This window comes from Drosophila yakuba, chromosome 2L (assembly GCF_016746365.2).
Source record: "Drosophila yakuba strain Tai18E2 chromosome 2L, Prin_Dyak_Tai18E2_2.1, whole genome shotgun sequence".
In the NCBI taxonomy this organism is placed as follows: domain Eukaryota; kingdom Metazoa; phylum Arthropoda; class Insecta; order Diptera; family Drosophilidae; genus Drosophila; species Drosophila yakuba.
This window is the reverse complement of record NC_052527.2, coordinates 18029390-18056653: the sequence shown is the minus strand read 5'-3', so window position 1 is coordinate 18056653 and position 27264 is coordinate 18029390. Positions and strand designations below refer to the sequence as shown.

The 27264-nt window shown below is 45.3% G+C and overlaps 3 protein-coding genes across 15 annotated transcripts in view; 2 read left to right on the top strand and 1 right to left on the bottom strand.

Annotated features, from left to right (window-relative positions):
- LOC6528744 overlaps positions 1 to 27264 on the top strand; it is a 71353-nt gene that overhangs the window by 14641 nt on the left and 29448 nt on the right. For 6 of the 13 annotated variants that reach the window (XM_015198784.2, XM_015198783.2, XM_039371446.1 and 3 more), the window contains exons 2-7: positions 85 to 1531; positions 1707 to 2400; positions 2472 to 2577; positions 3259 to 3405; positions 4474 to 4549; positions 4621 to 4750. In XM_015198784.2, the coding sequence (XP_015054270.1) occupies positions 458 to 1531; positions 1707 to 2400; positions 2472 to 2577; positions 3259 to 3405; positions 4474 to 4549; positions 4621 to 4750 (2227 nt within the window). In that variant the 5' untranslated portion in view covers positions 85 to 457. Of the gene's footprint in view, positions 1 to 84; positions 1532 to 1706; positions 2401 to 2471; positions 2578 to 3258; positions 3406 to 4473; positions 4550 to 4620; positions 4751 to 14505; positions 14753 to 15014; positions 15478 to 27264 lie in introns of those variants that run through there. The other 7 variants (XR_005560368.2, XR_005560365.2, XR_005560366.2 and 4 more) reach the window with 7 other exon arrangements.
- Positions 12342 to 12727, top strand: LOC6528746. Its single transcript, XM_002089745.3, has 2 exons — positions 12342 to 12460; positions 12515 to 12727. The coding sequence occupies exons 1-2, from the start codon at positions 12407 to 12409 to the stop codon at positions 12644 to 12646; spliced, it is 186 nt and encodes a 61-aa protein (XP_002089781.1). The 5' UTR covers positions 12342 to 12406; the 3' UTR covers positions 12647 to 12727.
- Positions 15472 to 26638, bottom strand: LOC6528745 (odorant receptor 45a). The gene is made up of 2 exons (XM_002089744.4): positions 19658 to 26638; positions 15472 to 19603 (listed from the first exon to the last, which is right to left on the bottom strand). Exons 1-2 carry the CDS (start codon positions 20738 to 20740, stop codon positions 19541 to 19543), a joined length of 1146 nt encoding a protein of 381 aa, XP_002089780.1. The 5' UTR covers positions 20741 to 26638; the 3' UTR covers positions 15472 to 19540.

Genomic DNA, 27264 nt, shown 5'->3' with positions numbered 1-27264 from the left:
TTATGCGAAGGATATTGGGCGATGATTGTCTATTGAATCGAGTGGGAGAGTCGCTCTAATGTTCGGTTGTTCTTGTTGTTGCAGGTGCAGCCGTCGCCTTTAAGCGCCACTTGATGCCACCGTGACACACAAAAGAGAAAGAATTGAAAAGGCAATTGACGAGAAGATAAACGAGAACGAGGTAACCAGGAGGCGGCGGCGATGACATTGACGCATCCAAAGACGTCGCCACCCAGATGACGGGCAGGCACCAGCAGGAGGAGCCGAAGACTCAGGAGCAGAAGCACCAGCACAGCCCCGACGACAAAACAAACCGATCAACGTGTCAACGCGTCGAGTAGAATGCAAATAGGCGCTAACACCAGCGGCCAAAGCAGCAACAACCGCCTCCAACCACCAGAGCCTGAGCCCGAGCCTGAGCCGCCCATTGAGCCACCCACCATCCATCTAGGCCAACATGGCGGATGCGGACGATAGCAAGAGTGGCACTGGCAGCGGGGGCAGTGGCAGTGGTAGTGGTAGTGGCAGTGGCAGTGGTCGTGGGAGTGGCGCTGAGTCCCTGCAGCTGCTAACTAAACTGGACAAGGCCGTCTCCACCAACGATGTTCTGCTCGATCTCCAACGGGCGCTCACCTACGAGGCTGTCTTCAGCACTCTGGTGGAGCACAAAATGCAGGCCCTTAAGCGGGACTACGAGGAGCACAAGAAGGCGAAGCGGCGCAAGCGAAAGTCCATCGGTCGCATCTTTCTGCCCAGAAAACTGTTTGGCAGCGGAAGTCGCCGTTCCAGCAGGGAGGACACCCCGCCACCGGAGGATCACCAGGACCAGCCTTCACCACCAGCTACTAGTAGCGGGAAGACCAAGGCCCCAACAAAAGGCAAGACCCGGACGGATGACATTGAGGAGGCCTCCGGCTCAGTGGCCAGCCTACAGCGATCTCATCCAAAGCGCCCGGAGAACTTGGAGGACAGCCTGGCCAGCACGCTGAGCAACTCCTCGGGAGCACAGCGGCAGCACAAGCACAGCCACAGCTTACTTGTTCGAGCTCAAACGCACACGCCTGCACACCAGATGGACATGGATGCGGACCGGAGATCCAATAGCTCGGAGGGGGAGGTCAGATTGAAGGCCCAGCTCCCAGGCAAACATTCCACAACGATCAACGGCGAGTCGGAACTGCCCCCGATCTCCGGACACGACAATACCTCGACGACTGCCACAGCAACTGCCACAGTGACCGCCACGCCCCACGGAGGAGTCCTCCACAGCTCCACCCTGGCGGACGACAGCCTGACCGCCTCGCTCCGCGGCAGCCTTGAAAGCCTCTCCTACAGTAGCTCCCGCTGCACCGTCAGCTTTGGTGGAGCGGAGGTGATTACCGCGAGCGGTGGGGAGGCGGAGTCGAGAGAGCGGGCGCGACTGGCCAAAAGGCTGAGGATCCTGGAGGCCAAGTCCATTAGCGCCCAGTGCAGCCCCATCTTCCCCAGGCACGTGGTTCGCTCGTTTCCGCTGCAGTCGCCCCAACAAGCGGTAAGTATTATACATCTCTTCGGGTATTTGAATGACTAAGTTCAATAGATTGAAAGATTCACCAATGTCTCTGCATTTCTCAGTTAATAAAGTATACCGTCTAAATTAAGATCTTCCTTGAAAGAATAATCATCCTATGTTAAGCAATCAACATTTTTGTTTTTGCGTTCCCCAGCGCCTGCACATCAATGTTCCCTCCAGTTTGGCCAGGCCGCAGCCGCAGTTGCAGTTGCAGCAGCATCTACATCAGCATCAGCACCAGCAGTTGCAACCTCACGTGGCCTTGGAGATTGAGACGCTACCCGCTCCACTTCCCCAGCGGAGGCGTCTGTTGCCCAAGCAGATATCCTGCACTGAAAGCGGAGCAGCAGGGGATTTCGGCGTGGTAGGTGCGGAGGCCTACACCAGGTACTTCTCCCGCCAGAACACGTCGGAGGACAGCGCCAATGTGACGGTGAGCACCGTGTTGGCGCAAAGCGACTCCCAGTCGCTGCACGCCACGCCCAGCTATGCAAATACGCCCCCGGCAATGGGCAGCGCGAGTCAGGAGCGCCGCAAGTCCCGCAGCACTGGACTGCTGGCTGTGCGGCCGCCGTATGGCGTGGATCCCAGTGCCGTGGTGATTCCCATGGAGGACGGGAGCGTGGAGCGAGTCAGGACGAGGGCTCTGGTGCCCGAAAAACTACACCGGATGACCTCAACGTCGACGGGCTCCAGTGTGGCCGCCACAGGCTGCTGCAGCGCCACAAAGCCGAAGGAGAGGCCGAGCGAAGCCTTCAGGCCCTCCGCGATGCCCTCCTCCGCAGCAATGACAACGGCCCAGAGCACGGGCAGCGACGACGAGTACCGCCGGCGGAAACGGAAGTACAGTAAGTGACAGCGAGCTGCAGTGAAAGAAGCCTCAATCATTCATATCTCCCGCCATGCCCTTCTCCCCCAGAGCGCCATCATCGCTGCTCGGATCCCGCACTAGTCTATCCCACGCCCAGCGGTCTCCAGCACTATGTGCACGTGCTCGCCATCAATCCGGACACGCAGCAGCCCATGTAAGTCACAGATTGCGAAGGTTTCGGATTCATGTTTCGAATAACTTGCCTATACACATTTATTTTCAAGGGGTTAGCCAGGAAAAATGTGCATTAATAAAGCTACTTGTTAAGCCGACTAAGGCAATCATTTATAATAATTGGTCAAAATGTTAGCAGCATCTTTTAAAACAACAACTAACTGAAGTACTAAAAGACAGAAAGCGATGTGGATGTTTCGTGTACCCTTTTACTATAGATTTTTTGAAAGGTATCTAACAAGTAAAAGGAACCATTTCCGACGTCGAGACCTCAGGAACTATAAAAGCTAGAAAGTTGAGATTGGAAATGCAGATTCCAGGGACATTTGTTTATTTGTTCTTTATGGCCGCGCCCATTCTAACGCCCACAAACCGACCAAAAAAAATTATTTTTAGTTGTCTTATTGTTTTCTCCAGTGCTATGCCTGGAAAATGTTTAAATTTCTCGTTCGCAATTCCACAAGCTGAGTAACGGGTATCTGACAGTCGGGAAACTCGGCTATAACGTGCTCTTTTGTTTTTATTTACTTGTTGTACATAATTACATAATCCATTTCGAAAGGATAGATAAAATCCGAACGGCACATATTTTCTTTTTAAAATGAGGGTGACATTTTTATCTGGTTTGGATATCAAAGGTAATGTGATTTATTATCCGCAGACAATGCCCGTACGGTGAGGACTCGCCCTGCGACCTGCAGTTGGACATGGACATGGACTTGGACCTGGACCTGGACGATGCCGATAAAATCGACGACCTTGAGCAGATGGTCCCCAGTGGCCATCAGCGGCATCGCCGAAAGCATCGGTGAGTGGCCACCGGAGTCTCTATAACCCACACGCCCTGGATACCCCTAAATCCTTTCAGCCGCCAAGACACATCGGCTGGAGTTGAGAAATGATCGGGGAGCACATAAATAATAGCGCGTTTCGGGGGCAGCTGATGGATGAATGGTGGCTCGGTTCGACAGCTAGGATATTCGGACAGGTGCTGCAACAAAGGACGGGCCGTGTCCTTGGGCTGCACTAATAAATGTCCTGCCGATTGGCGATGCGATGGCGATTGTGATTGCCAAATATGCCCTAATGCGTTGCCCTCCTCCTTTGGCCACCGCCCACTTTTCCCCTGGGAAGTTCGCGTGACGTTGAGCAGACAAAAATTGATTGACAAGCTTTGTGCGACTATTTTGTGGAGGGAAAGGCAAGGGAAGGGACTTAGCTGGCTCACTGGGTGGATGGCTGGTGGGTGACTGGGTGACTGGGAGACTGGGTGGCACAATGGCATTGACTGTCAGCAGTCCGATGTCTGCCGTCGCTCTCCTTTTTCCGCCCATAGCCAGGAGCAACTTCCGTTGCAAAAATCGAGCCATGTTGCTTGTAGCGAACGGTGGGTTGGTGGGACTGCGGTGTAGGGGAAATTGCGGCAGCTTTGTAATGCGGAAGTTTTGTAAAACCCAAACGGAAATAGAGCAAATATGTTTAAGCTTCTGCTGCAGGTTGAGCTCACATATGTGGCTGAAAGCAGGGAGATGCTCAGGCAAACAAGCTAAACAGATTAATGTGCAAAATTTCTACCAGAAATAATCATGAAATAGCATTAAAGGCAATGCCAAGTACCTGAAACTTTATTTCCTCTTACAAGCATTTAATCAATGTATAGCTTTCCAAGCAAACTAGTAATTTCCTTAGAATGACATCTAAAATCAAGTTGAGTCTATTATGCTTTCCAGTCTAACAATTTCTTTCAATTTCCATTTGTATGCCTTTGAAGTAGTAAATAAATTAAATCTTAAAGCTGATTAAATCAGCGTTTTCAGAAGAATGTAACTAAAATATTCTTATGTATTAACCCGAACTTCATTTACACAATTCACAGACATCGCCACAAAAAGCGACATCGGCACAAAAAACCAAAAATTCTGGTACAGGACTTGGACACAGAAGTTGTTAAGGTGAGTCATACTCAAATACTCAAACACCCCACAAAGTGGCAATAAAACATTTATGGTATACATCCTTCCAGGTGATCGATCCTCATGATCTGTCTCAGCGTGCCCGCTGGACAATAATTGCCACCGCCTGTTTGTTACTGCTCATGTGCCTCATGTTGATTGGAGTCACTTTGCGTATGGCTCCGATAATCGATGATATGGGTAAGTGCCTTACAGAAATTTAGGAATTTACATATACGATTGATGCCCGAAAATCAAAATGCTTTATCCCATATAAATTATAGTTCGTTTATACCCCGCTTGTATTGCAGTGCAGTTATCCATTTAGATATTAAGCGTACATAACTCTAATGGAACAAGTGATCAGGCATAGCTTCAGATAGAGAATACATAAAATGCGCCTCGTTATAATCCTTGAATTGTGGAGTACAGACATTGTAAATACGCATTATTCGAAGACACAAACTGATATTATACATTTTTATGCATTGATATTATAATCTGTATTCAACATTGTGTTCAATAGAACCAATCGATAATAATGGCAATCACATTTCTAATACGTTGCGTATTGTGTTTTGTTTCGTTATATTTCAAAATTTAGAATACCTAACGAAATGTAAGTACAAGCACAAAAACAAAAGACAAAGCTGGTAAAGTATTACATTGGTAGATCATATGACTCTGCATAGGTGGTAGGCTAAACTTAATTCCGTTGAGTTGAAGATCTGTGTTTTGCCGAATGATCAAAGCCAGATTTGTTTTGGATGTCTTTAAATGTTGGTGTTTTTTGGAACCCCTTTGAGGGACCTCCATGTTTTGCTGTTACCAAAGCTTTACTGTTACATTTAAGGGCTGCAAAAGGGCTTTATGAAAAGCTCAGAAGGCCCACAAGCTTGTGATGCATTTTTAGAAAAGAGCTTTAAGTTTGGGACATGTAGCCGCTTTTAAGCTTGAGTTTGTTTTCCCGCAACTTGAGCCAGCTTTTCGAGTGTTTTTCGGGGAGCTTTTGGGTGGTGCTCGATCTCAATGCCTTTGCAACACACCCCATCCGAAGCGGCACTTTGCCACCCCCTGCTGCGTTTATGTGTGCCATTGTGTTGCATAACAACGCAGTAACGGCCGCGGAACTAGGACAGTGTATCACATGTTGCATCTCACACAAACACAGAAACAAAGAACAGCACCAACATCACGAACATCACCCAGTTCACCCAAGCAGCCTGTGCCTTAGTATTGGCTTCTGTGTTTTTGGCATCGAGAATTGCGAACTGCATGATTTGTGTTGCTGTTGTCGTTGCCCTCCCCGTTGATGTTCGATGTGTTTGGTCCATCAGACATCCCCCGTAATTATCAATCATCAATCATGCATGCCTTGGCTCACCTTCATTATGGTGGAGAGCGATATAATTAGATGTTGATTAGAAGACGCCTCCCCCCTCCCCGTCCCTGGACCGATAATTTGGGATTCCGCACTGCGATGGCAGTGCAAACTTTTGGCTGAAGGCACTGGAATGTCAACAGGCAGCAGCTGCGACTCCTGCTTCTAGTGCTGGTTATATAGTACCAACCATCGCTGGGTGCTCCTCCCCTGGTGCTCCTGGTGCTACTGGCTCCTGGCCCTTTTCCAAGGAGACGCACTTAATCGGCAGCCACGACGGTGGCAGCACAATGGGGCTCACCGCAGCGTGACAGGGGCTGGTTAAAACTAATTTGTGTGCCGGCACGCTTTAGCACAGTGGATCTATGCAATTGGATGCTCCCAGGAAACTTGGAATCACATATTAAGAGGAGCTCAGAAACAAGTAATGTACTACTGATTTCAGATATACAAGCAAATTGAAAATGATTGCCTACTTTTATTACTTGTGAAGCACGTTAGTATTACATATACAAAATATTTAAATCTGACTGCTCCGGACTATCAGTCGACCAATACGACGACCTAAAACTAATTCGTAAGATTGAGTGTTGCCTTGCTAGCATTCAAACTCTTTGAAAGTCGTTAGCCAGGGACATAAAAAAACCATAATCAGATTAAGAAACTGTTTCGCAGAGAAGGGTGATAATGGCTTCCAGGTAAATGCAACTGCAACTGCGACATGAATCCGAAGGATAGAAAGGCATGCTGGCCTTCAAGGGGAATGAAGATAGATATAAATACTATGGCGAAGCAAAAAGGCGAATCAGTGACCTTGATACACCGAGCAGGTGTATATTTCAAGGCGGATTAATACTCAAAAGCACTTTGATTCGTAGCAGATAAGTTTGGCAATACCCCTTGGACAGTAATAGCTTCGGAATCGAAATCGGAATCAGATATCAAAGGTTTGAACCACAGTCCGTGGGAAGGCGCTAACTGCGGGATGCACAAGCGCAGTTTTGGCCAAAATGGCGACTAAGCGCTGCTTCCTGCTTCGTCCTGCTCATTCCTGCTCATTCCTGCTCAGCCTGCTCAAGAAGCCAACCCATCCAGGTCGCCAATTTTCTCCCGCTTTTCCTGCTGGTGCGTTCATTGTGAGCGCCGAGTGGAAAATGTGGAATGCTGCTATGCATTTCTTAAACCAAATCAGCGGCCATGACAAAGCATCTCCGCTATGCCCTGCCCTGCTGTTTGTCTTTGCTTTGTGCTGGCTCTCAGAATAGGCGAAAAGAAAACACGGCCCCAACCTCGCAACCACCCACCCTGCCACCCCCTCAGCCAGCTGATGACGTTGAAGCCGCTCTTGACTTCGACCCGGCGAGAAAGTTTTTCCACTATGCACGCAATTTCCTCGGGAGGAACCATAGTTTGTTGCACTGCTGCTGGTTCTTTTCCATGTTTTTGCCGCTCGGATCCTGCAGCTTTGATGCACAGAGACAAAAGCATAATTACTCCATTTACCGACTGCCTTTTGAATTTTCAGTGTGTTCTTTGTTCGTGAATAATGGGTACGCTGAATATCCTTACTTTATTAATATTTATAGCAGGGTATCTATTCAGTGTCTGCAGCACTCAGATCATTCTCCATGGCTCCGAAAAACGGGTTAATATATAAATAGTTTCGCAAAATGTTATTTATTGCTATGTTTTGAATACATTTTTTTGTGTTACTCAAATATTTACCCAAAGCATTTTGTATATATTTGGAAATATGCTGTCTAATGCTAAAGCGAAAAAATTCAATCATCAATATTTACATAAGATCTTTAATTTCTCGGGCTTTTTGACAGTTCTATTCTTTGGCCTTCTAATGCTGGAAATATTATTAAATTTTAATAACATGTACACTCGACTTAGAAACACATAATGAATTAGTCATCACCCAAATTTAAAAATAATTGTTTTTCACAGCTCTTTCGTGTGGTTTTATTTGGATTTTTTTCTCAGTACTGCTCCCCTACTAGTTGGTGTTGTTGTACCGCCCGAGGCAAGCGGTCGCGTTGTCATTTTTGGTGGTGCTCGTAGATGCTCTTGCTGTTGTTTCATTACTTTGCTGCATAAAACAAATGCGCATAGTTGCCGTCAGTTATTATCCACTTGCAGCGGCACTTTGTGGCAGCCACCATGTCACCATTTCAGCATTTCACCAGTTCACGGGAAACGCGGAAAGCCGCGGGAATCATGGCAACAATGCGCCCCCTTGGCCAGAACGCGTTTTCTTTTGGCTTTGGGAGCTGGCTTAATCAACACGACAACGTTACTGCGAGCCACAAAAGGCATTCCAATTGCCCAGGCTCAGTATTCAGTATTCAGTATTCAGGCTCTGGCTCGGTCTCAGGCTAGGCTGAGACTCAGGTTCAGTTCCACGATTCAGCCAAAGGACCTAGCCATGGACAGGCCACGCCCCCTGCTGCCTGGCGTCCGCACCCAACTCGGCCGCAAGTATTTCTGGGACCAAATTATTTTCATAGCTTTAGCTTAAAAGCTGAAAATTCTGCTGCCCCTCTGGCGCTGGCAAAGAATTAAAAATATTTACAGTATTTCCAAGTGAGCCGCACAAAACAAAGAATACAACAAAAAACAGGAGGAGCTGTATGTAAAAAACAAAAGGAACGCAGGAAACTTGGACGAGCATGAGACAAAGGATATGTCATCTCTGTGAGGGATCCTATGCGTGTGTGTGTGTGTGTGTGTGTGTGTGTTTGGTTACCACAAGGGGGAAAATGGAAAGCATTCCAAACAAATATGATAAACCATAATTCCGCCAGCGACATAGATAGATACATACACACATAGCTAGCCGTCGAGATGAGAACTTTTGTCATTTTCATGTTCGCCAATTTGAGCAAAAACCACAGGCAAATATCGACAGCCCCACAAAGGATAACGCCATGACCAGGGATTAAGACCGCCCCAACTTTTCATGATTAATGACGCTTTGAAAAGTTGGCCATGCTTTCGCCTTTGCCTTTTGCTTATTGCCCTCGTCGTCTTTGCCCTTGTCACATTTCCCATTTCCCATTTTCTCGGTGTGCGTTTGTTTCAGTCAACTGTCGGCAATCGGCAGTCGGCGGCAGTCATCACATCATTTCAAAGCGATTTCCTTAATGATTGCCCATGGATGTGCATTACAGTGGTACTTGCACCACTGGCGCCATCCAACCCCTTATCCTTCCATTTCCTCAGCTGCATAACTGATTTAATCAGACTCAAGCTGCATTCAAAAGTATTTCGGCTGCGTTAAGAGCAATGCGCTTTTTAATAGACCCAAAACCGTAAAACCCTCTTGACTCTCCACACAGACCTAATTGCTTTCCGGCAAAAAAAAAAGCGAAAAGCGAAACGGCAAAACGGCGAAACCACCAGGCTGTTTTTGGCAAGCTGCCCTGTCTGCAGCCGAAAATTAAATTGGCCATGTTTAAACAGCAAATTTGGACAAAATTAGGCGGGCCTTTATAGTTATCCAAGGGCCGGTGAGGGTCGTGCAAAAGGCAGTGGCTGGCCAGGGAATTATTCAAAACTCGGCTGGGCAGTGAAATGAAGCAAAGCCACAGCCGCAGTTATTTGAGGTGGGCCCATGACCACGTAATACCCTCTGATAACCACTGCCCGCCCGAAAGTGGGTGGTCCACAAAGCACATCTACGGCCGGCAATCGCGAAGCTCCGAATATGCGGACGAATCCCTCCCAGTCCATCAGTCTGAATCCGTAATGAGATGGGTGCACCACGGACAACTTACGCAAATATTTGGCAATTATCTAGTTCGGTTTCGGCACAAGCCCTAAGCACAGAAAACAGGACTCGTAACATCTCGGCGAAACCTCTACACCGGCATTATTATAATGACTGAACATTGCAGCAAATTAGTCAAAACAAAAAAGTAGCTGGTGCGAATGAGAATGGGAAGAACTGAAATCTAATCTACAGGAGAATAAACGAACTGTAGTATACCCTATGTGCATAATATGCACTGCATATGTGGTTAAAGACCTCCTAAGGAATCCAAAAATATTCCATTCGAGTCGTGTTTTATAAACAACAATATAAATATTCTGATATCCCGAAAAAGAAAAAATATCCATCTAAATTTTACCCATATTAAAATGTAATTTTTAAGAGACCACATCCAAATAAGTGGGCCTAAAATGGAAACTTCTGTAAAACAAGTCAGCCCTGCTGATGCCGACACCATTAAGAGGCCCATATTAGGACGTCAGCCATAACTGTTGGTTGCCCATCCCGGACCACCCGACCAGGACATCTCCTTGATATGGGGGCGGTGCTGGCGGTGGGGGCGTGGTGGCGGAAAGTTGAGTGGCCATCGGGCGTGTCAAAAGACAAACACCAGGACGGCGCGCTGCGGGTCTCTTTGTGTGTGTGTGTGTGTGTGTGTGTGTGTGTCCTGTCTCTGTTTGTCGAAATGCGAGTGTCTTTTAAATACTCATTACAAAATTAATTCGGGAAAAGTTTTGATAAAAATCCTATTATAAACATAAATAAATAGGCTGGCCAGAAGCAGCGGAGGGAGTTGCGGGGGTCAAAGGACAAAGCAGTGACTGTGCAAACAATTGTGAGTGTGCAGAGTGGTTGGAACAGAGGGCGTAACCGGGGCGGAGGTCCTTGGTAGTGAAAGGTAGTGGCAAAGTCAAAGTCAAACAATGAGGCAGCCAACTGTAAAGGACGAGGGCTGAGACTTTATTAGTGCTCATCCACAATGTATGCTGGTGTCGTCTTGCTCCCGGAATTTCGGTCTCTTTCCCCTATATGGCTACCCAAATCCTTGCCGGCTCCTCCTGAAAAGTGCCGAAATGGTTATAAGGCGTTATGGTTTCGCCACTCGCTTGCGGTTTATTCAGCCGCTCAGTCCGCGACTGTAGGCATATTCAATATTCATATTTCGCTGGGGCAGGGACATTTATTACCCGAAAAAACCCACACAAGTACACTGTGAGAAGTCCTTAACTATAACTTTGTTAAAAGTGTGAAAAAGCTTTGTTCTTAATTTTTGCGTTGTTGCTACATTTGTACGCAAATATGTTGTAAGGTGATTATGGAAAAAGATTTCGAAGAAGTTGTAACTATATTAAGGTATTATGTAGTTCTCATAAGATAAATATCACGAATGCCTTCCAATGTAACATTAGAGTACCAATTGTACCTAAATAATACAACTAAAAACACTTTTACCAGTCCACAAACATCGATGTGCCCATAGGTGACAGGTAAATCGGAGGGCGGGACCCATCGTTGTTGGGTAAACTAGAAAGTCTTGGTTCTGTTTGGCCAACGTTGAGCAGAATTTAATCTCAAGCTGAAACCGAAGACATTTTGCCAGTCAACGCTCGAAAATGCCGGGCGAAATTGCTTTGCCCGACCATGCCCCCAAGGTGATTTGCATAGCACAGGTGTATGGCGAGGGGCAAGTGGATGGGAGGTGGATGGGTGAAGTACGGACGTCCCGGTTACCGCCATTCAAAGCGTGTAGTGTCTGTCAAAGAACGGTGCCATATGGGTGTAGGTGTGCTGGATTGTTTGAGCATACGCTCAAATTAAAAGAGCGAGTAAAAATAGGAAATCGAGTTTGAATAATAAACGGCTTACTCTGCCTAGACAAACTTTATGAAAATGTAATGCCTAACGCCCCCAAGCTCCACCTTGTGGTGGCTACAATAGCTGCCCATGACTCTGATATCATCGAACATTGATTTTGAATTCTTCATAAAGTGTACTTGGGCGTAAATTTAACATACTACTTGAACTACTTTAGAAAGATAGCTTTTGTCTAAAACATCGACTATCAGAAACGTGCTCTGCGAGGTGTAAAAGCTGATTTTAAAGTTGGAAATCGACTGATCCACCTAGTGACTGATCGACTGATCCACCTATATTTAAAAATCTTAATCATTTTTTAAGAAACAATGTGAATCGGAAAATAGTTGATGGTTTGCTAGATGTTGACTTATTAACTCGTATTTTTCACTGATACTACAAGAAAAATAAAAACATTTTCAAATGTTTGGGCGTTACTGCATTTTTATTTCATTCCCCATAAAACCAAGAGCTTAGGCACTACATTTGTAATTAAGTTAATCTTAATACTATAACCCTATCGACATTTGAGAGAGATTTTGCCAATTTTGTTCAAATTTGTTTTTCCAATTAAACAGCAAAATAATCGCTCCTCTTTCGAGTTATTCGTTTGTTAATTTAATATATAGGTGATCCGATTAGGTCGCACGCAATTACGACATTATAACTCAGATTCGAGCGGGTCGAATAATACAGAATTAAATCATTAACGTACAAACTGATTCCACCACTTTTTCAACGCGATCGTTAATTGCATTGGATTATTATCTCCTGAGAACCGCAGTTGGGTTAGAGTGCTATAAAAGACCACACGTGCTGACAGATTACCAGTTTCAAATTCAACATGAAGCAGTTCGCATTGTTCAGCATCTTTCTCCTAATTCTGGCTGTGGGCTTGGTAAGAGTTGAAGGGTTTTCAATCAGCCGCGTGGCCTAACCAGAGGTTTTCCAGGCACAAATGCCGCTGCAGGTGGCCGCCCAGGGCCAAAATGGACAACCGCAGGGACAGCCGCCAAGACCGCCAAATGGCAATGGAAACGGCAACCAGCAGAGTGGACAAGGACAAAGCGGGCAGAACAACTAGAACTAGATTGTTTCTGTGGGGGCCACAACTCCTGGCCACCTTCCAGTTACTTAAATAAACACTTTCCTCAGCAAACTAAAACTTCGTTTCTTGAACCTCTTAAGCTTTTCAAAGGCAAGCGCAATATTAACGCTTGATCAAAGGAAAACTGAAATTCTAGTGTAGAATTTTCACGCATATTAAAATCAAAGCGAAAACATCATGTTTAAACAAATAGGCTTGGGATGCTTCCCCGATCAGTACCCAAATAGGCCCACGTTGTTGGTTATGTGACTAAAAAAGTGGTGTGTTTTACACAAGTTCTTAGAGCTTTATTGTTTTACGATTGTTATACATTTCTTTTATATTTATATTTTTTCTCCTCCTGGCTTTGTGTATTTTCACTCCGTCTGGGCCAGGCCCAGTTGGCAAACTTTATTAATAAAGTGCACAAATTATGAGCATGAAACTCACGCCCGGCAAACATGGCCGTGGGTCCATTCCTGCTGATGAGGCAGAAAAGGGGTTACAAACGCGGGGTGTTCGGAACGATGGAAACCTACAAAGCGCAACTTCTTCAGCGACTTGCTCTACATTTTGTGAAAATGCAAATGCTTATTACTCGTACCAAAGGAGCTGTGCCGCCAGGCAGTGCATAATTGCATTATGGCAGCCGGAGTCTGGATGCAGCTAACCCTATGTTCAAAGTCGCCGGAACCCCCTTACGTCCTCCGATCCCCGGAAAAACACCTTCTAAGCCGCTCTACTTCAGCAACTGCAATGCAGCCATGTGTGAATGCACCTCGGAGACTAACCGAAAAAGTTATGCCATCGCTATCAGTCAAAAAGGATACATAAAGGATACATACGTATGAAGTTGCGGTATCACAGGAGAGGGAAACACCGGAAATGGCCATTATTATCCCTTATTTTAAATTAAAGTAAATCCTCCTAACCCCTTTGTACAGTATAACTTTGAGTAACAAATGAAATTAGAATTTGAGCCCTAGAAGTGGTATTAAAAATAGAACATGAAATATGTTTTAAAATCATACATAACATATGGTAAGATTTGTATAATGTATGAGAACTTCATTAAACTTGTGGAAATTAAAAAGTCGACAAGCTTGAATTAAACTGTGTTCTGATAATACTCGTAGCAAGTAGATAAAGAACGCAAACTTCTTTTAAGCCGATACAAATCAATCAGTTGTTTTGAAAGCTGTGTATGCAAATCATGCTAAAAGTAAACCAAATGTCAAGATTTTTGCTGTGTGCCAAAAAAGTTGCCGTCCCCAATCACCAAATGCAGAGAAGAGCGAGCGAGCGGCTGAAGCAAAGCGAGCGCATTCCCTTTGTTCGATGGCAAAGTAATACATATCCCGTCATATATAATTTCCGCTGCGAAGGATATCCAATGTTCGGGAACGAGGACGCACCTCATCATCGTCATCGGGACGGAAGCTTCCTTGGGAATCCGCGGCGTGGCGGAGCAGGAGACCCACACCCACTCGTTGGGCGTAGGCGAGCAAAACAAACGCAGCTTTCACTCCAAGCTCCGTCTCAATGCCAGCAAAAGCAACACGTGACGCCACAGGACGAGTGAGTTGCGCTCGAAATTGAGATTTTCTGGGGCCAGGAGCAGCCAAGGATGTGGCTGTGGCTCCAACATGTTGCTTCCCGAGCCCAGGACACTACCACGAACACGTCCCGAACCACGAACCTCGAGGCACGACGCTCGACGCTCCACGCACGAGTCACGAACCTGCGACGCGAGTCCTGCGTGCCGAGCCGAAGGACGAGCTTGCCGAGCGGACTGATGGCCGAGCGATTTCGGCCACGAACTGATAAAGCCGCAGCTTCTCTGCTGGTCTACAGGCTAGCCACTCGGTCAGTTGAACATTTTCCATGCTGTGATCAAGTTGTCTTTTCCTTTGAGCGCCGAGCGCTGTGCACGCCTGGGACTTGGAACGTTTCGAAATCGGGCTGAAGAACATTTAGAAAATATTCAAGAAAATATTCGAAAGTTAAAGCGCAATTATATAGAATACCCGACTTAAGCCACCAGTTTAGTGTGTGTATTCTCGAGCAGCAAGTGTGTGAATGGGTGGCGGCCAAGTGCAAATGGTTAGCGGATTGTCGTGGCGAAATAGGCGTGGCAGCTGGGTGCTGGATGCTGCTGGGTGCGGCTGTCCTCAGCAAGTGCAACATGCACTTGTTGTTCCCCCAGTGGTTGCATGAGCAACCTGAGCAACATGAGCAACATTCATGGCTGGCTGCCACTTTCCCACGATAATTGCTTTTCGATTGCTTGCCCTCGGCTGGCTGCCAAAATTGTTGATGGTCTAGTATCGAGTTGCGAACTTCAGTGCTCATGGTTTTATTGCAGCAAACAAACCAAATATACAAGACACAAAAATGTTGAAACGACGGACTGACTTACATGCATTTTATTAGTAAATAACAAATACAACCGAATAAAAAACCCAATATCATTACAACCGATAACACCAACGGAAAAAACAGCCGCAAACATTTTTGTAAAACAAATGATTAAAAGGTTTCGCCAGCAAAGAAAAACAAACAAACAAGCGCGTGGAAATCGAATGCTGAAAATCGCCCATAAAACTATGGTCAAACGAACTTAATTAAAAAAGGATGGAAAATCAAATCAGGCAAGACAAATAAAACAGTAAGCGCACACGGCAAATAAAGCACCGGCCACATCCTACCGCATAAATTGAAAATATCCTGTAAGACGGCTAAGGAAAAGGACGAGCTCTACGAACAGAAAGGAAAATGAGGTCGACGAAGGCAAACCCAAAGCCCGGAGTGGATCCCAAAATTGTAATGTACACAAGAAAAACAAAACCGATTTGCAAATAATTGAATTCGCATTATACTCGTACACTTCTTCAAGTCCACTTCCAATAAGCAATACACACACAAAGAAATCACAAGCTCATGCGACATTGCAACAAGAAAATAGCAGACTCATCCGAGCGTATTCTCTGTGCAGAAGAAAAGTCATTTTTCAAACATTTGCCGCCCATTGCTCTGCGATTTTCTTGTCGCGCGTCGCCTCTAAACAATTTCACATTGTCTGACTTCGGCACAAACAATGGCATTTGTAATTTCCATATCATCAGCCTTCAACTTCACTCTGAAATCTCCCCAAACCCTCCGTCTAAATGTTGTATAATCACAATACAATTTTTATCTGTGCATCTCTCGAGTTGCCAGGATTCACCCAAATGAGTCGAGTCAAGACCCCTACGAAAATTTGCTTTTAATAACGTGTTCTAAAAATTGGTATGGGGTGGAACCCCATTTTAAGCTTATTGATTTAGCCCCATTTGATTGTGAATCGAAAATGTTTTTCGCATTGGTAATATTTGAGTGCTGTGATTTAGACGCGTCCGGAGCCCTAGGTTCATGTCTAATGAATTATAATTTAATTATGCATAAGGTAATTGCAATTTGGGCGGGCTCTGTGGCAGCATTAATTATTGTATTTGGGTGGGAATGACGGAAAATGATAACCATGCTGATTATTTAATGGCATTCCAGAAAGACGACGAAAAACATTTTCGGTTTTTAATTACCATTGCTCGCTCTTTACTCCTCATGAAATTGCAATTCTGATATGCTTTTAAGTGCAGACAGTTCTTTCAAGAGTGCAAATATTTTGATTGATTTCTGCCCAGAATGTGCAAGTTCCAATCTTGTGTACAATTTGTGTTTAACCAATCATTTTCCTGTGTGCTTGTAAATATTAATATTACATGTTACACTTTCGAATTATTTTCTTTGGGCGTTTATAAAATGTTTTTTTTTATTATTTATTAGCTTGCATGTATGAAATTCTCTCAAAAGTAAAACATATAACTGTGTAAATCAATGGGCAGAACAATAAAATTGGGTGTGATGATTTATTCGATGTATAATTTAAACAGTTAATTAGCCAATTTGTTTCTATATCATGCATTTAAGGAGTCACTTTAGAATTCAAGATTTCTGGTCGTGTACAATATTAATATTTTATCTCGCAAAAATATTATGGCCAATATTCGCTTGAGCCCGCTTAAACTCAGTGAAAGTTTGTAACACATTTATGTTTTATTTTAATTTTTCTGCTGAAAAACCCCATCGAAATTCCGACAAATAAAGTCGAATCCTCTGCCCGCACATAAGTACGCTATATAATTTGCATAAGTGCTTGTCATGCATGTGGCATCCACATCTACAGCCATAGCCACATCCTCGCAAGGGACCCGCTGCAAGCCAAATGTTCAAATGGGTCACACAAAGTCCCATAAAAGTGGGTTAGGACCGGGTGGCGTAAATCAAAGTTTCCAAACTAAGCTGAGGAGACAAAAATAGCGACTGAGGAAAGCGATTCGGGAGTCTCGTCGCGAGGGGAAAACAAGTCGATTTGGACAATGTCCAAATCTGTGGCAATTATGTGGGGAAAACAGTCAATAAAACATTGTAATCACCGATGCTCTTTGCCCCATGCTCATCTCGATTTCCGCATGCGGCATTTAAAACTGGATTTAACCAAATAAACAAGAAATTAGGGGGCGAAATAAGCGTATTTTAATTAGCCAAATCCCCGTTTACTCCTGGAGTTGGGGCGCCATCGGCTTTTGGCGCAATTCGTTGTTAGTTCCAGTCACGTTTCATTGTTTACTTGCTGTATGTGTGCCAGCCAGCCCGTATTAATTAATGCATAGAAATGTGTATTTAAGCATATTTTAAATATTAATTAATGTAATTTCTATTAAAACCGGCCCTCTCCCCGCCCTTCGCCTTCCCTTTGCCGTTGAAAACCTTTCAACAAGCCGCACAATTTTAATTAGAAAAGTTTCAGCAAGGCCCTGCACAGCCTCCTTGTATGCTTAACCGAAAAATATGTTATATGTATATAGTATACAGATGGAAATATAGCTTTGGCAAACACAAGCCCGATTAAAGTGGGACATTTTTTGCTTCCTATTTTCCGGTGGCCAAAGAGGTGGAATTACCGTGAAAACGGTTGGGTTTTTGCATTTAATTTGAATTAGCATTTGTGTTCGAAAATAGGAACTTCCACTTTCAGTGAATTGAAAAGTTTTTGGCCACTTTTCCGCTTTAAAAACATGATTTAAGCGTGGCATTTCCATTTACGCATTTAAGTACTGATAGTGGCTACATTTTTCGTATTCTGCCTTTTAGGGAATGCATTTAGAAATTGGAATATCAATTTTGCTGCGAAACTTTGGGATTTTTGGTTAAATGTAAACCATAATCCCGGGGGTAATGCTTGCGGGAATCTAACAGCTGGCCATCTTTTTTACAAAGATAAAACTGCATTAGGACATTTAAGTTGAATTGCCATTCGAATTTGTAGTTTGCATATCAATTTACTTTGCATAAATGTTTGCTCACTGCGCGACAGCTTTAAGGACCTTTTTGTTCGATTATTAACCATTCGCCCCGTGGTACTAACCACACAATACACCACAACAACTGCAAAAACATCAGTGCAGCGAAAGTGCTGCCAGCACTTTTATCTCTTCCCCACCAACCTCCCCGCCCACTGCCGCCAGCCACGCCCACTTCTCCTGCTGCTGCTACTGATGCTGATGGAATTATTGTGTGCTCAACGAACCGCAAACAAAATCTGTGCTCCGCTCCTCGTCGTTTTTGTTCACATTTTTAATACACATAAAATGGTGCTTTTTTTCGCCACTATTTTCAGCCAGCTTGTGCTGGCCTGGCCCTCTTATCTTGGCCACAATTTGCTGTAAAGTTATATCCCCTGCGATGGCTAGCTGCCAGGTTAATGCTCGAATTCGCTGGCTGTTTGTGCCGCAGGTGCGTAATGGCCAGGAGCGATTTCCGCTTATTAATCGCTGCTCATTTGTTTTTCGGAGTCAAGCCAAAGATGCTGACCAACGCAGACCAATAAATCAAATGTCAGAGACAAAAATTAATTATGCCCGCAATAGCGCTGTCGTAATTTGTTACATAATCCGAGGCGCCTGCTTCCACGCCCGCACAATTTGTCATAGCTTTTTGGTAACACAGAGGGCGAGAGTACTGAGTCCATTGCATGTGCAAAATACCGAGTTGCAAAATTTAATAAAACAAATTCCGTCCGAGCGACTTGGCCTCCGACTGAATTCAAATCTCGGCAGCAGCAAGCCAGAAATTCCGTAGCAGGCAACATTCCGCAACTCACGAAGGATAAGGGCAGGGTTCTTAGGTCCGCATTCCACCTGATCCTGATCCTGATCCTGAACCCGAGCCCCGAAACTAGCTCAAGAACCGGCTGAGTCGAAAAGGAGCCCGGGGCCTTTGGCTGGCAAGCAGCATGGTGCACATAGTTCGAGTAGCTATTTTTCAGCAACTTGTTCCCCACCTGAGCGATGCTGCTCCTTGTGCTGCCTTGCTGTTGCATACTTTCAGCTAACAAATTCCGACTCCGACTGCCTGGCGTACACATCTATATACGTGTACCCATATTCACATACTCCTACACACATCCCTGTCCGCCCGACTGACATCATGGCCACACGCATGAGCTGGTTGCGCCAGCTGCCTTTGCGGAATGCGCTCATGAATTTCATATGCTCTTTCATATGCTCCTCCTTCATATGCTCATATGCCTGCAGTGGCATCAACCTGGGGCAGAAGATCCCTTCGTGGCAGGCAGCGAGTCCTGCAAATCACGCTCGTCCAAGTGGCAAGTGGAGTTGGCTGTTGTGGAAGTCTTCGCTTACCTATAAGCATATCCAAGTAAATGTACTCGGTTGCTTACGATTATAGTTCTTTTTTTCAAAGGAAACCATTACAATAATTTGGTAATTTGTGTTTTCCGGCCAAAGCCTTTTCTTAGGCCTCGATTTAATGGCTTTGATGGCTTAATCATTAAGTGGGGGAACGCTCAAAAGTCCTTAGCAGTGCCAAGAATGAGCCCGCCGTTCTGATGACCTGTAAAATAGAATATCATAAGTATACCAAACCAATCCAAAGATAGGAGCTCACCCAAAGCAGCAGTGGTAGGTCCACATCAAACATGAATCCGAATATCTTGGCGGGTCGCTGGGCCCTCATGATCACCATTTGCCAGAGTCTTCTGTTCTTCGGGGTCATTTTTGGCCAATTGCTGTTACCATAAACTGCCTGCGCAATTCCCAAGCTTTGCTGCTTGAGATATTCGCCTCCATAACAATACGAACTTAGTTGGATGATGATGGCCACCAGAAAGGTGGCTCTAAATGGCACCTGGGCACTCCAGCCACTGCGGCTGAAGCGAAAGGCCAGCATGCAGAGTTGCAGATAACTGAGCATGTATTTAACGAAGACGATCTCCGCGAAAATCGAACTTAATTCCTTGGCCAAATCAAGAGCTAAACGATGACGGCGAATACATTCAGTCAGGCGAGAGTCTCCTCCACTAAGATCCTTCTCTTCTAGAACCAGCTCCAGCAGCTGGTATTGAATTACCACATTGTGAATCAGCCAGGAGAACAGGGTGTCCGTTGCAATGGCCAACCAGGCGGCAGCTGCCACGCCCAGAACGCCCCAAACGTAGATGGGCCAATAGAAATGGGGGTTTCGCTCATCCAGCCAGAAATTGAACTCCATGGGTGTGGTCGGGGTAAATACACCCGTCTCCACATATCCCCACAGGCCCAGCAACATGGGCGCTATGGCTGAGGCACAAATCACTCCGTAGGCGGCATTTCTAAAGGACCTGGAGACATACCTATCCAGTTGGTTTTCCCTCTCGATCTTCTCCAGGTGCTTGGGCGTGGCACTTTCCGCCTGGTTTAGCTTGTGCAATCGGTGAATCAGCGACCCAATGCGCCTTCGTTTCGCCACCATGACCAGGAACTTGAAGGTACTCTGAGATCCTTGCATGAACACCGCAAAGTTGTCCGTGAGGCGGGTCAGATCGGAGAGATCCTGCAGGGCATAGACTGCCATGGGCCAGTTGTGGGAAACCAGGGACAGGACAAGTATCCCGGCCCAAAGGGGATGTTTTAGACTCAGTTGCGGAGTACTGGGATTGAATCCAACAATTTCCAGAGCTCTTCTCTGGACGGCAAAGTAGCTGGAGTCCATGTTGGGCTTTCAACGGAGTCTCGTTGTTGCACAAACTTTTATAGAAGCAACTGGGGTACAAAACGTAGGGTCGAGCTAAGTGGATGCCGTTGCCGCCCCTGAAATTGTGCCTGAAATATTTATTTCATCCGTTAACAGGGTACGTGACACGGTTACCACTAGCACTACTGCCCCTAGCATTGCTGTTTTGATTGGAAATTTTCCCATTTCCATTTGGGGGCGTAAATATCGTATTAACAAATAAATACCCAAAACAAGAAAAACGTCGGGGGGTGAAGTGCGACATGTTGTTTACCTATTTGTTTACATGATATTTGGCTATCTATCTATTTATTTTCACTTTAATATTTAAATGCCTGCCTGAATAACTGTATGTCTTCCTATGACCGCAAGGGTTATGATTAGAGACAATTTGTGATAGACATATTTTTTCAGTAGCCTTGACATTTCTACCAAAGGGGTTAGACCGAAACGAAAGCAAATTTTCTCTCATGTCCGTCATTTTTAAAATTGCTTTAAAATTTGTGTATTTTGTGCCCAAAAAGTTGGCGTCAAAATGCACTGTGAATACACCAAAATAAAATTAATTTTTGGGCTCGCAAAAAGCCTTTTTCCCCAATTTGTTTGACCTTTGGGCCCCTTTTTGTCCGCACTTTATTCGCGAGTAATTGAATTACGTTGGAAATCAACAAGTAAATCTGCTTTCGAAATTTATCGCCGGGACTAGGCCAAATCGAGTGAAATAGCCATTTGCCAGACCATATTATCTCCAACCATTTTTTCCGATTTGCCTTTTGGGTTCTTTGTTTTTGGGTCCGGCTTAATGTCACCTCAACTGCTCTCAATTAATCTCAAGTGGGTAAGCCAAATAAAGACCTTTTCCTGGAATTTTAATAACCGTCATTTGCATTCTCCCCTCCCATCCGAAGGATATTTGTAGCTGACGGCACCTCACCGACTTGTTCAAAGTTGCGGCTACAAAAGCTATGCAACGTTATTTAGAGCAGGCTATGTTGGCCTCTGGCAAGTTGTGAAAACAAAGAGTGATGGTCGGAAAACATGTTCAGTAATTAATTGAATTTACACTTGCAGTTTTTTATTTAAATTTCATTGAGTCTGAGTAGTCATTGCAGTCGCACGTTTTCACATGTTCGCCCGTTTGCATATGAAATTGATATTTTATGCAAAATATTTACCGAAAAGCCACAAAAGCAATAATGCCAGCGGCTGTGTGCGAAAGAGAGGGTCAGGGTGCGCGAAAGAGAGGACTGGAATGAGAGCGAGAATGGAAAAAAATGAAAATGAGGAAAACGGAGAAGAAGAACACACCTGCTGCTCGATAATTTTGACGTCGGTCCGACTTTTGGACTCCTCAACAATTTGCTTACCATCTGTCTCTTTCTCTTCAAGCATCTCCCTCTCTCTTGCACACCATGTGCCCGTCCCTCTCGCTCCGCTGAGGTTCTTGTGTCTTTTGCGGCTTTGTTTATTTCATTGCCTTCATGTAAGTGAAGGTGTGTCTGTGTGTATGTGTGTGCGTGTGCATGTGCGACTCCTTTGTGTGTCACCCATTTTGGAGGTTTTTTATGAGCTTGTGGCGAACCGTAAAAAACCCGTCTTCCAAATGGAGTGGCATGCCAGGCTTAACCAGCTTGCCGAGCTCTTTCCTGCCAGAAGACCCCACTTGCCCCCATCTCGCCTTCTTTTGTTCAGTTTAAGGAACTAGCAAAATGTTTCACATCATGTTGCTCATTTGTTGCCCTATCAGCGGGAGTTCAGGGGTATAGATAGGGTGTATGGAGTTGGGGGATTACCAAAGATGCCATAGGGAAAACCTTTTACTCAATACGAGCTCTTGATCCAATTTGCTGTTTATCATTAGGTTGTTTATTTGAACACAAGCCCTATAGATAAGATAAAATGATTGTGACTTACTAACCGTGACATATTAGCTTTTTAATTTATAGTTTTCATGTTTCACATCTGGAATCCTGAATCCTTACATAAAATTTGTTACTCAAACCCATTCAAGGGTATCTGTGTCTGCGGTGCACTTAATGCATATTCCTTCAACTAGGATGCGTCCTGAGTACTAGCAATTTTTCAGCCACATTACACAGCTTCTCTTGTCCGGCTGAAAATAGAGAATGAACTAAGGAAGAAAGGGAGGACAGGATGCAGTTAGAGAGAGACAGGTTCAGGTACATCGAGTGTGTGTTGTTCCACATGAGCAGCGAAGGAATTGAATAAAGTTAGCATGCCGCCGCAGGGAATGAGCCACTCCCATCCTGCGTGGAAGTATGCTGGGCGGGGAAAAAGCATCATTCAATAAAAAATTAATAGAAAAACATTCAATGAACGTGGCACAAAGGCGCCAAAGGGCCACTGCCAGATATCCTGCTCCTGCTCGACTGCAGCGCTGATGAACAAGCCATCCTGTGTTCGGAAATCACAGGTAATGTGGTTTTACGAGCGCCGTGAGACAGGTGAATCCCTCCGAAACCCCGGCTCCCTGCTCGCATCCCACTGATAAATGCAGCCCCCATTTGCTCGGGAGCCTGACAGCGTACAGGGCATACAAAGCATGCTAATAAAAACATATACTACGTACTATACTACGTCATCTACATGTTCAAGGGGGTTTGGCCTCGCTGCGGGTGTGGGTTTTGTAAGCGGATGTGCAACACTTTTTTGTATAGCCCGGCAGGCAGCCAACCGTTGATTATACTAAACTTGTTTACTTATGCTCCTGCTAGTACATGTGTGTGTGTGTGTGTGTGTATGCCTCTCACTGCATGTGTGCGAGCTCGGAAATGTGCAAATTTCAGCATTACCAAGCATCCTCAGCGACCAAACTCGCTGTGCCTGTGTAAATTTTGGCTTAGCCACGCGGGCGTTAAGCAGCAGCAAGAGCAAAGCACGCAGTGGTCCAGAAGGATGGAGGGAACGGGTAGGGAAGGGGTTCGGAGGGTGGTTACTACTAGGAAGGAAAGGGAAAGGGGTGAAAAAACGATGGAAAGAAGGTGTGAGAAGTGGAGGAGTGAGCAACTGCTATTACCAAGTGCAAAGTGTGGCTCAGTGTGATGAATGACGCCAAAAAATTTGATGGTACCCGATTAACATAATGATTTGCATACGTTTAGCGTGTCCTTGCAGCACGAACCTCTCAAAAGTGTCGAAGAAAGCTCCTCTAACGAAGGAAGAGTATCGTCTTGATTGATGCCCAAGTGGGAGGCGGATGGATGGAGGGCGTGAATGTTGCATTCCAAGCAGATGCAGCACATTTCGAAAAGGGAAACGTAAAAAAGCGTGTGAAGGTCCTTAAAGTGATACATTCCTAAAGATTTGCATATCCATTGCTGTGTTCATGAACAGTAGGTTATATTGGTAAATATCGTAGAAGCATTTTCAAAAGGATAAACGAAATGTATCATGCGAATTTAGCACAATGTGAATGAAGAGGGAAAACTCATTTTTGGTTAGTTTTTAAATCTATAATGTGTGTGCGTACATAAGTACATAACCCGAATACTCGAAATTTGCACAAATTCTGGGGGCAACCATGCAATTTTCGTGGTTTTCGGTTTTTAAAGTGGTTTCGCATGTTACATTTTGTACGTGAACTGGCATTACCACACATGCTATCACGATGCATACGTGAAAAGCTATGCACTCTTTTCGTACTGCTCAAATTAATTTAAACGTAAAAAGTAGACAGGGGCAAACACAAAGCTATTACCTGCGGAGGGGAAAATTGAGCGGATTGTGCAGCAAACGGCATTAATAAATAAACGAACGAAAATCGAACGTACTGCGATGGTTGTTCAACTGCAAGAGTTGCGTCAGAAGTTCTGAAAGGGGGAACTCCAGTATAAACTACCAAATTGAATAAAGAAAACTTTGTAGACGACGGGAGACTCGCTAGAAGTGATTGCTGTTTGCTTAAAGCCTTAGCTGCAGCGGGACAAATCTGAGGCCCCGTGGGAAGCTTATTAATTATAGACAAATATGTGGTAATTGACTATAGCAAGACACACACAGCCCCGGAAACTCGGATATCTATATACGCACACGATAGAGTTTGGTTTGAATCTCAGCTTGAGCTGAACGCTATCCAGCGCACAATGAGCTAATTTTAAGCCAATATTTATGCAGCAATTAAAACGCTTCAGTTGAGCTGAGTTCGAGCCACGGCGACGCCTCCCAGCCGGCCTTCCGTGGAACCTCCCACACAAAGCCCGCTGGAACTCCACCACAACATTTGCTGAGCAAACAGAGTCGAGGAACAAAGTCTCGCTGCAGAAACATGAATGATAAACGAGCGCAAAACTGCAGAAAAGCACACCCGCTAGAAGCAGCCATATCATGAATAATATTTGGTTTGTTTGCATCGTAGTGGAAATAGACGATGAAGCGGTCGATGCAAGGATTTGACAATTGAAGATGATGTTAGAGTTTAGAACTTTGTTTTTCATTATAACAGACGATTATCGATTATCTGTGATGGAATTTCGAGGAAATGCACCTAAGCGAGCATTATAAGAGCCCAAGTGTTATTGCATTGAAGGAGAAAGCTGAATAACTGCTAACTTTTATCCCTCGTTCGATGGCACTGGGGGCGTATTGAAAAGTTATGCCCTAAGCCCTTGGAACTCATCTCTGGGATCAGCAACATCAGCTTAGTCACAACTTGAGGCCAATAAGGCACCCTCATCCGAGCATGTGAAGTGTCAGATGTCTCTGACTTTCGCCTTTGACTTGGCCAGCACTTTTGCAACGGGTGGCACACACTCTTACGCCCACATTCATATGGCCACTCATCTGCCTAATTGAATTCCTTAACGCTTCCCCCCTGTTGTTCCGATGAAATCCCGGGGAATGTTTCCTTTTCCGTTTTGAGTGCCACTGGCATGCCATCTCGACATCGACAACGACATCGACATCGACGAGGGCCCTGGCACCCTGCTGTTGGCCACTTTGCACGCCCGTCAGCCAAGTTAGCTTGGTGGGCGGCCCACTCTTTTCTCGGCTCTGTCAAACTATGCGCCTAAGTATGTCGACGGAGATGTCGTTGCCCGCATGCCTGACTGCCAATTCTACATGTCGTTTTTAATAACTGTGTCAATCGTGTGTTCCGAGCACTACCAACCAACCCCACTACCAACCGGCCAGGAAAGGCGGCAGCTTAGGACCACCCAAAGAGGTCACTCATCATCGGTGGCCATTATGACATCAAAGCGAGTGTTCGAGGGCGGAGAGATCGCAATTAGTGGTTCCAGATTGGCCATATATAGACCAGTCATCGACGAGTGCTCATGCATTTGCACTGGACATTTACATTTGGATTAATTAATTGCAATGTCCGCAATTGTCAATACGCACACTAATTGGTCTAATCGACTTGCGGCGATGGTGTCTACCCTCCCCTCGTCCCTCTGGCCTGCTCATTAATAATAAATGTTTTGTGTGTAATAATTGACCATATGCCATGCTCCAGGATGGCGGCGGAATATTACAAACCCTAGCTACTGGACAGTGGGTGACATTACACCGGGGTAAAAAACGGGTTTGGTGAAAATTAATTGCGGGCATATACGAGTATAGTGTTCAGAAAAAAACCAAGGAAGCTTCAAATATGCATGCTAAATATGGTATCAATTTTAATCGTTTTCCGCTGTAATAATATATATTTTGTTGTATTGAATTATTTGATATGTGATACGTACATACATTTATGCATAGATTTTTGCAGTGCCGGATTGCAGTGCGCCTGCAAAGAGCAGACTATCAGCTTAATTAAAATCAGATTAGATACCCTGGCAGTTAAGCATCGTTTACCTGAGTGCACGTTTCGACCGAATCTCTAATTGATTTTAATACACTCTCTCTGGCCAGCATCTAATTGGACCGCCACCGCCCCCGCCCCTCCCCCCGGTTGGCTGTCTCCGAATTCATTCGCCAGCTGCCAGTTGCCAGTTGCTGGTTCCCTCCGCACTTGTGTTGGCTTAATCGCTTGTCAAACGGCTGACAGTTGGCCACCCACTAGGCAGCTTTTCACCGCTTTCCACCGTTTTCCATGGCTATCCACTGACCCGACGGTTGGCATGCCAAACTGTTTTTCTCATTACCATGCCTCGATTGGCGCTTGACAAGCGCGTTATTTGATGTTTTATTCAAGGCCTTTGATCATTTATGCGCTTTATCTATGAGAAACGCTGAAAAAATAAGCAACGTGGTGGTGCGCGGGCGGATGAAAAATTGCGTTGACAATGAGGCCGAAAAAAAATGCGGACGACCTTGATGCTGCCGATTGTTAAGGGCGCAGCAACAAAGGCGCGCGGCTTCAACAATGGCTGCATTAATCCTTAATAATGGCGGCTAATCTAGCCGAAAGAAAGTTGATTAAGCCAACCCGATAGGCGAGGCAACAAAATACAAGGGAGACGGGAAAAATCAACAACAGCTGCGGCGGACTGATGCCAGCTGCAGGTCCACGTGGCGTATGCGCAATGTCATCAGCACTA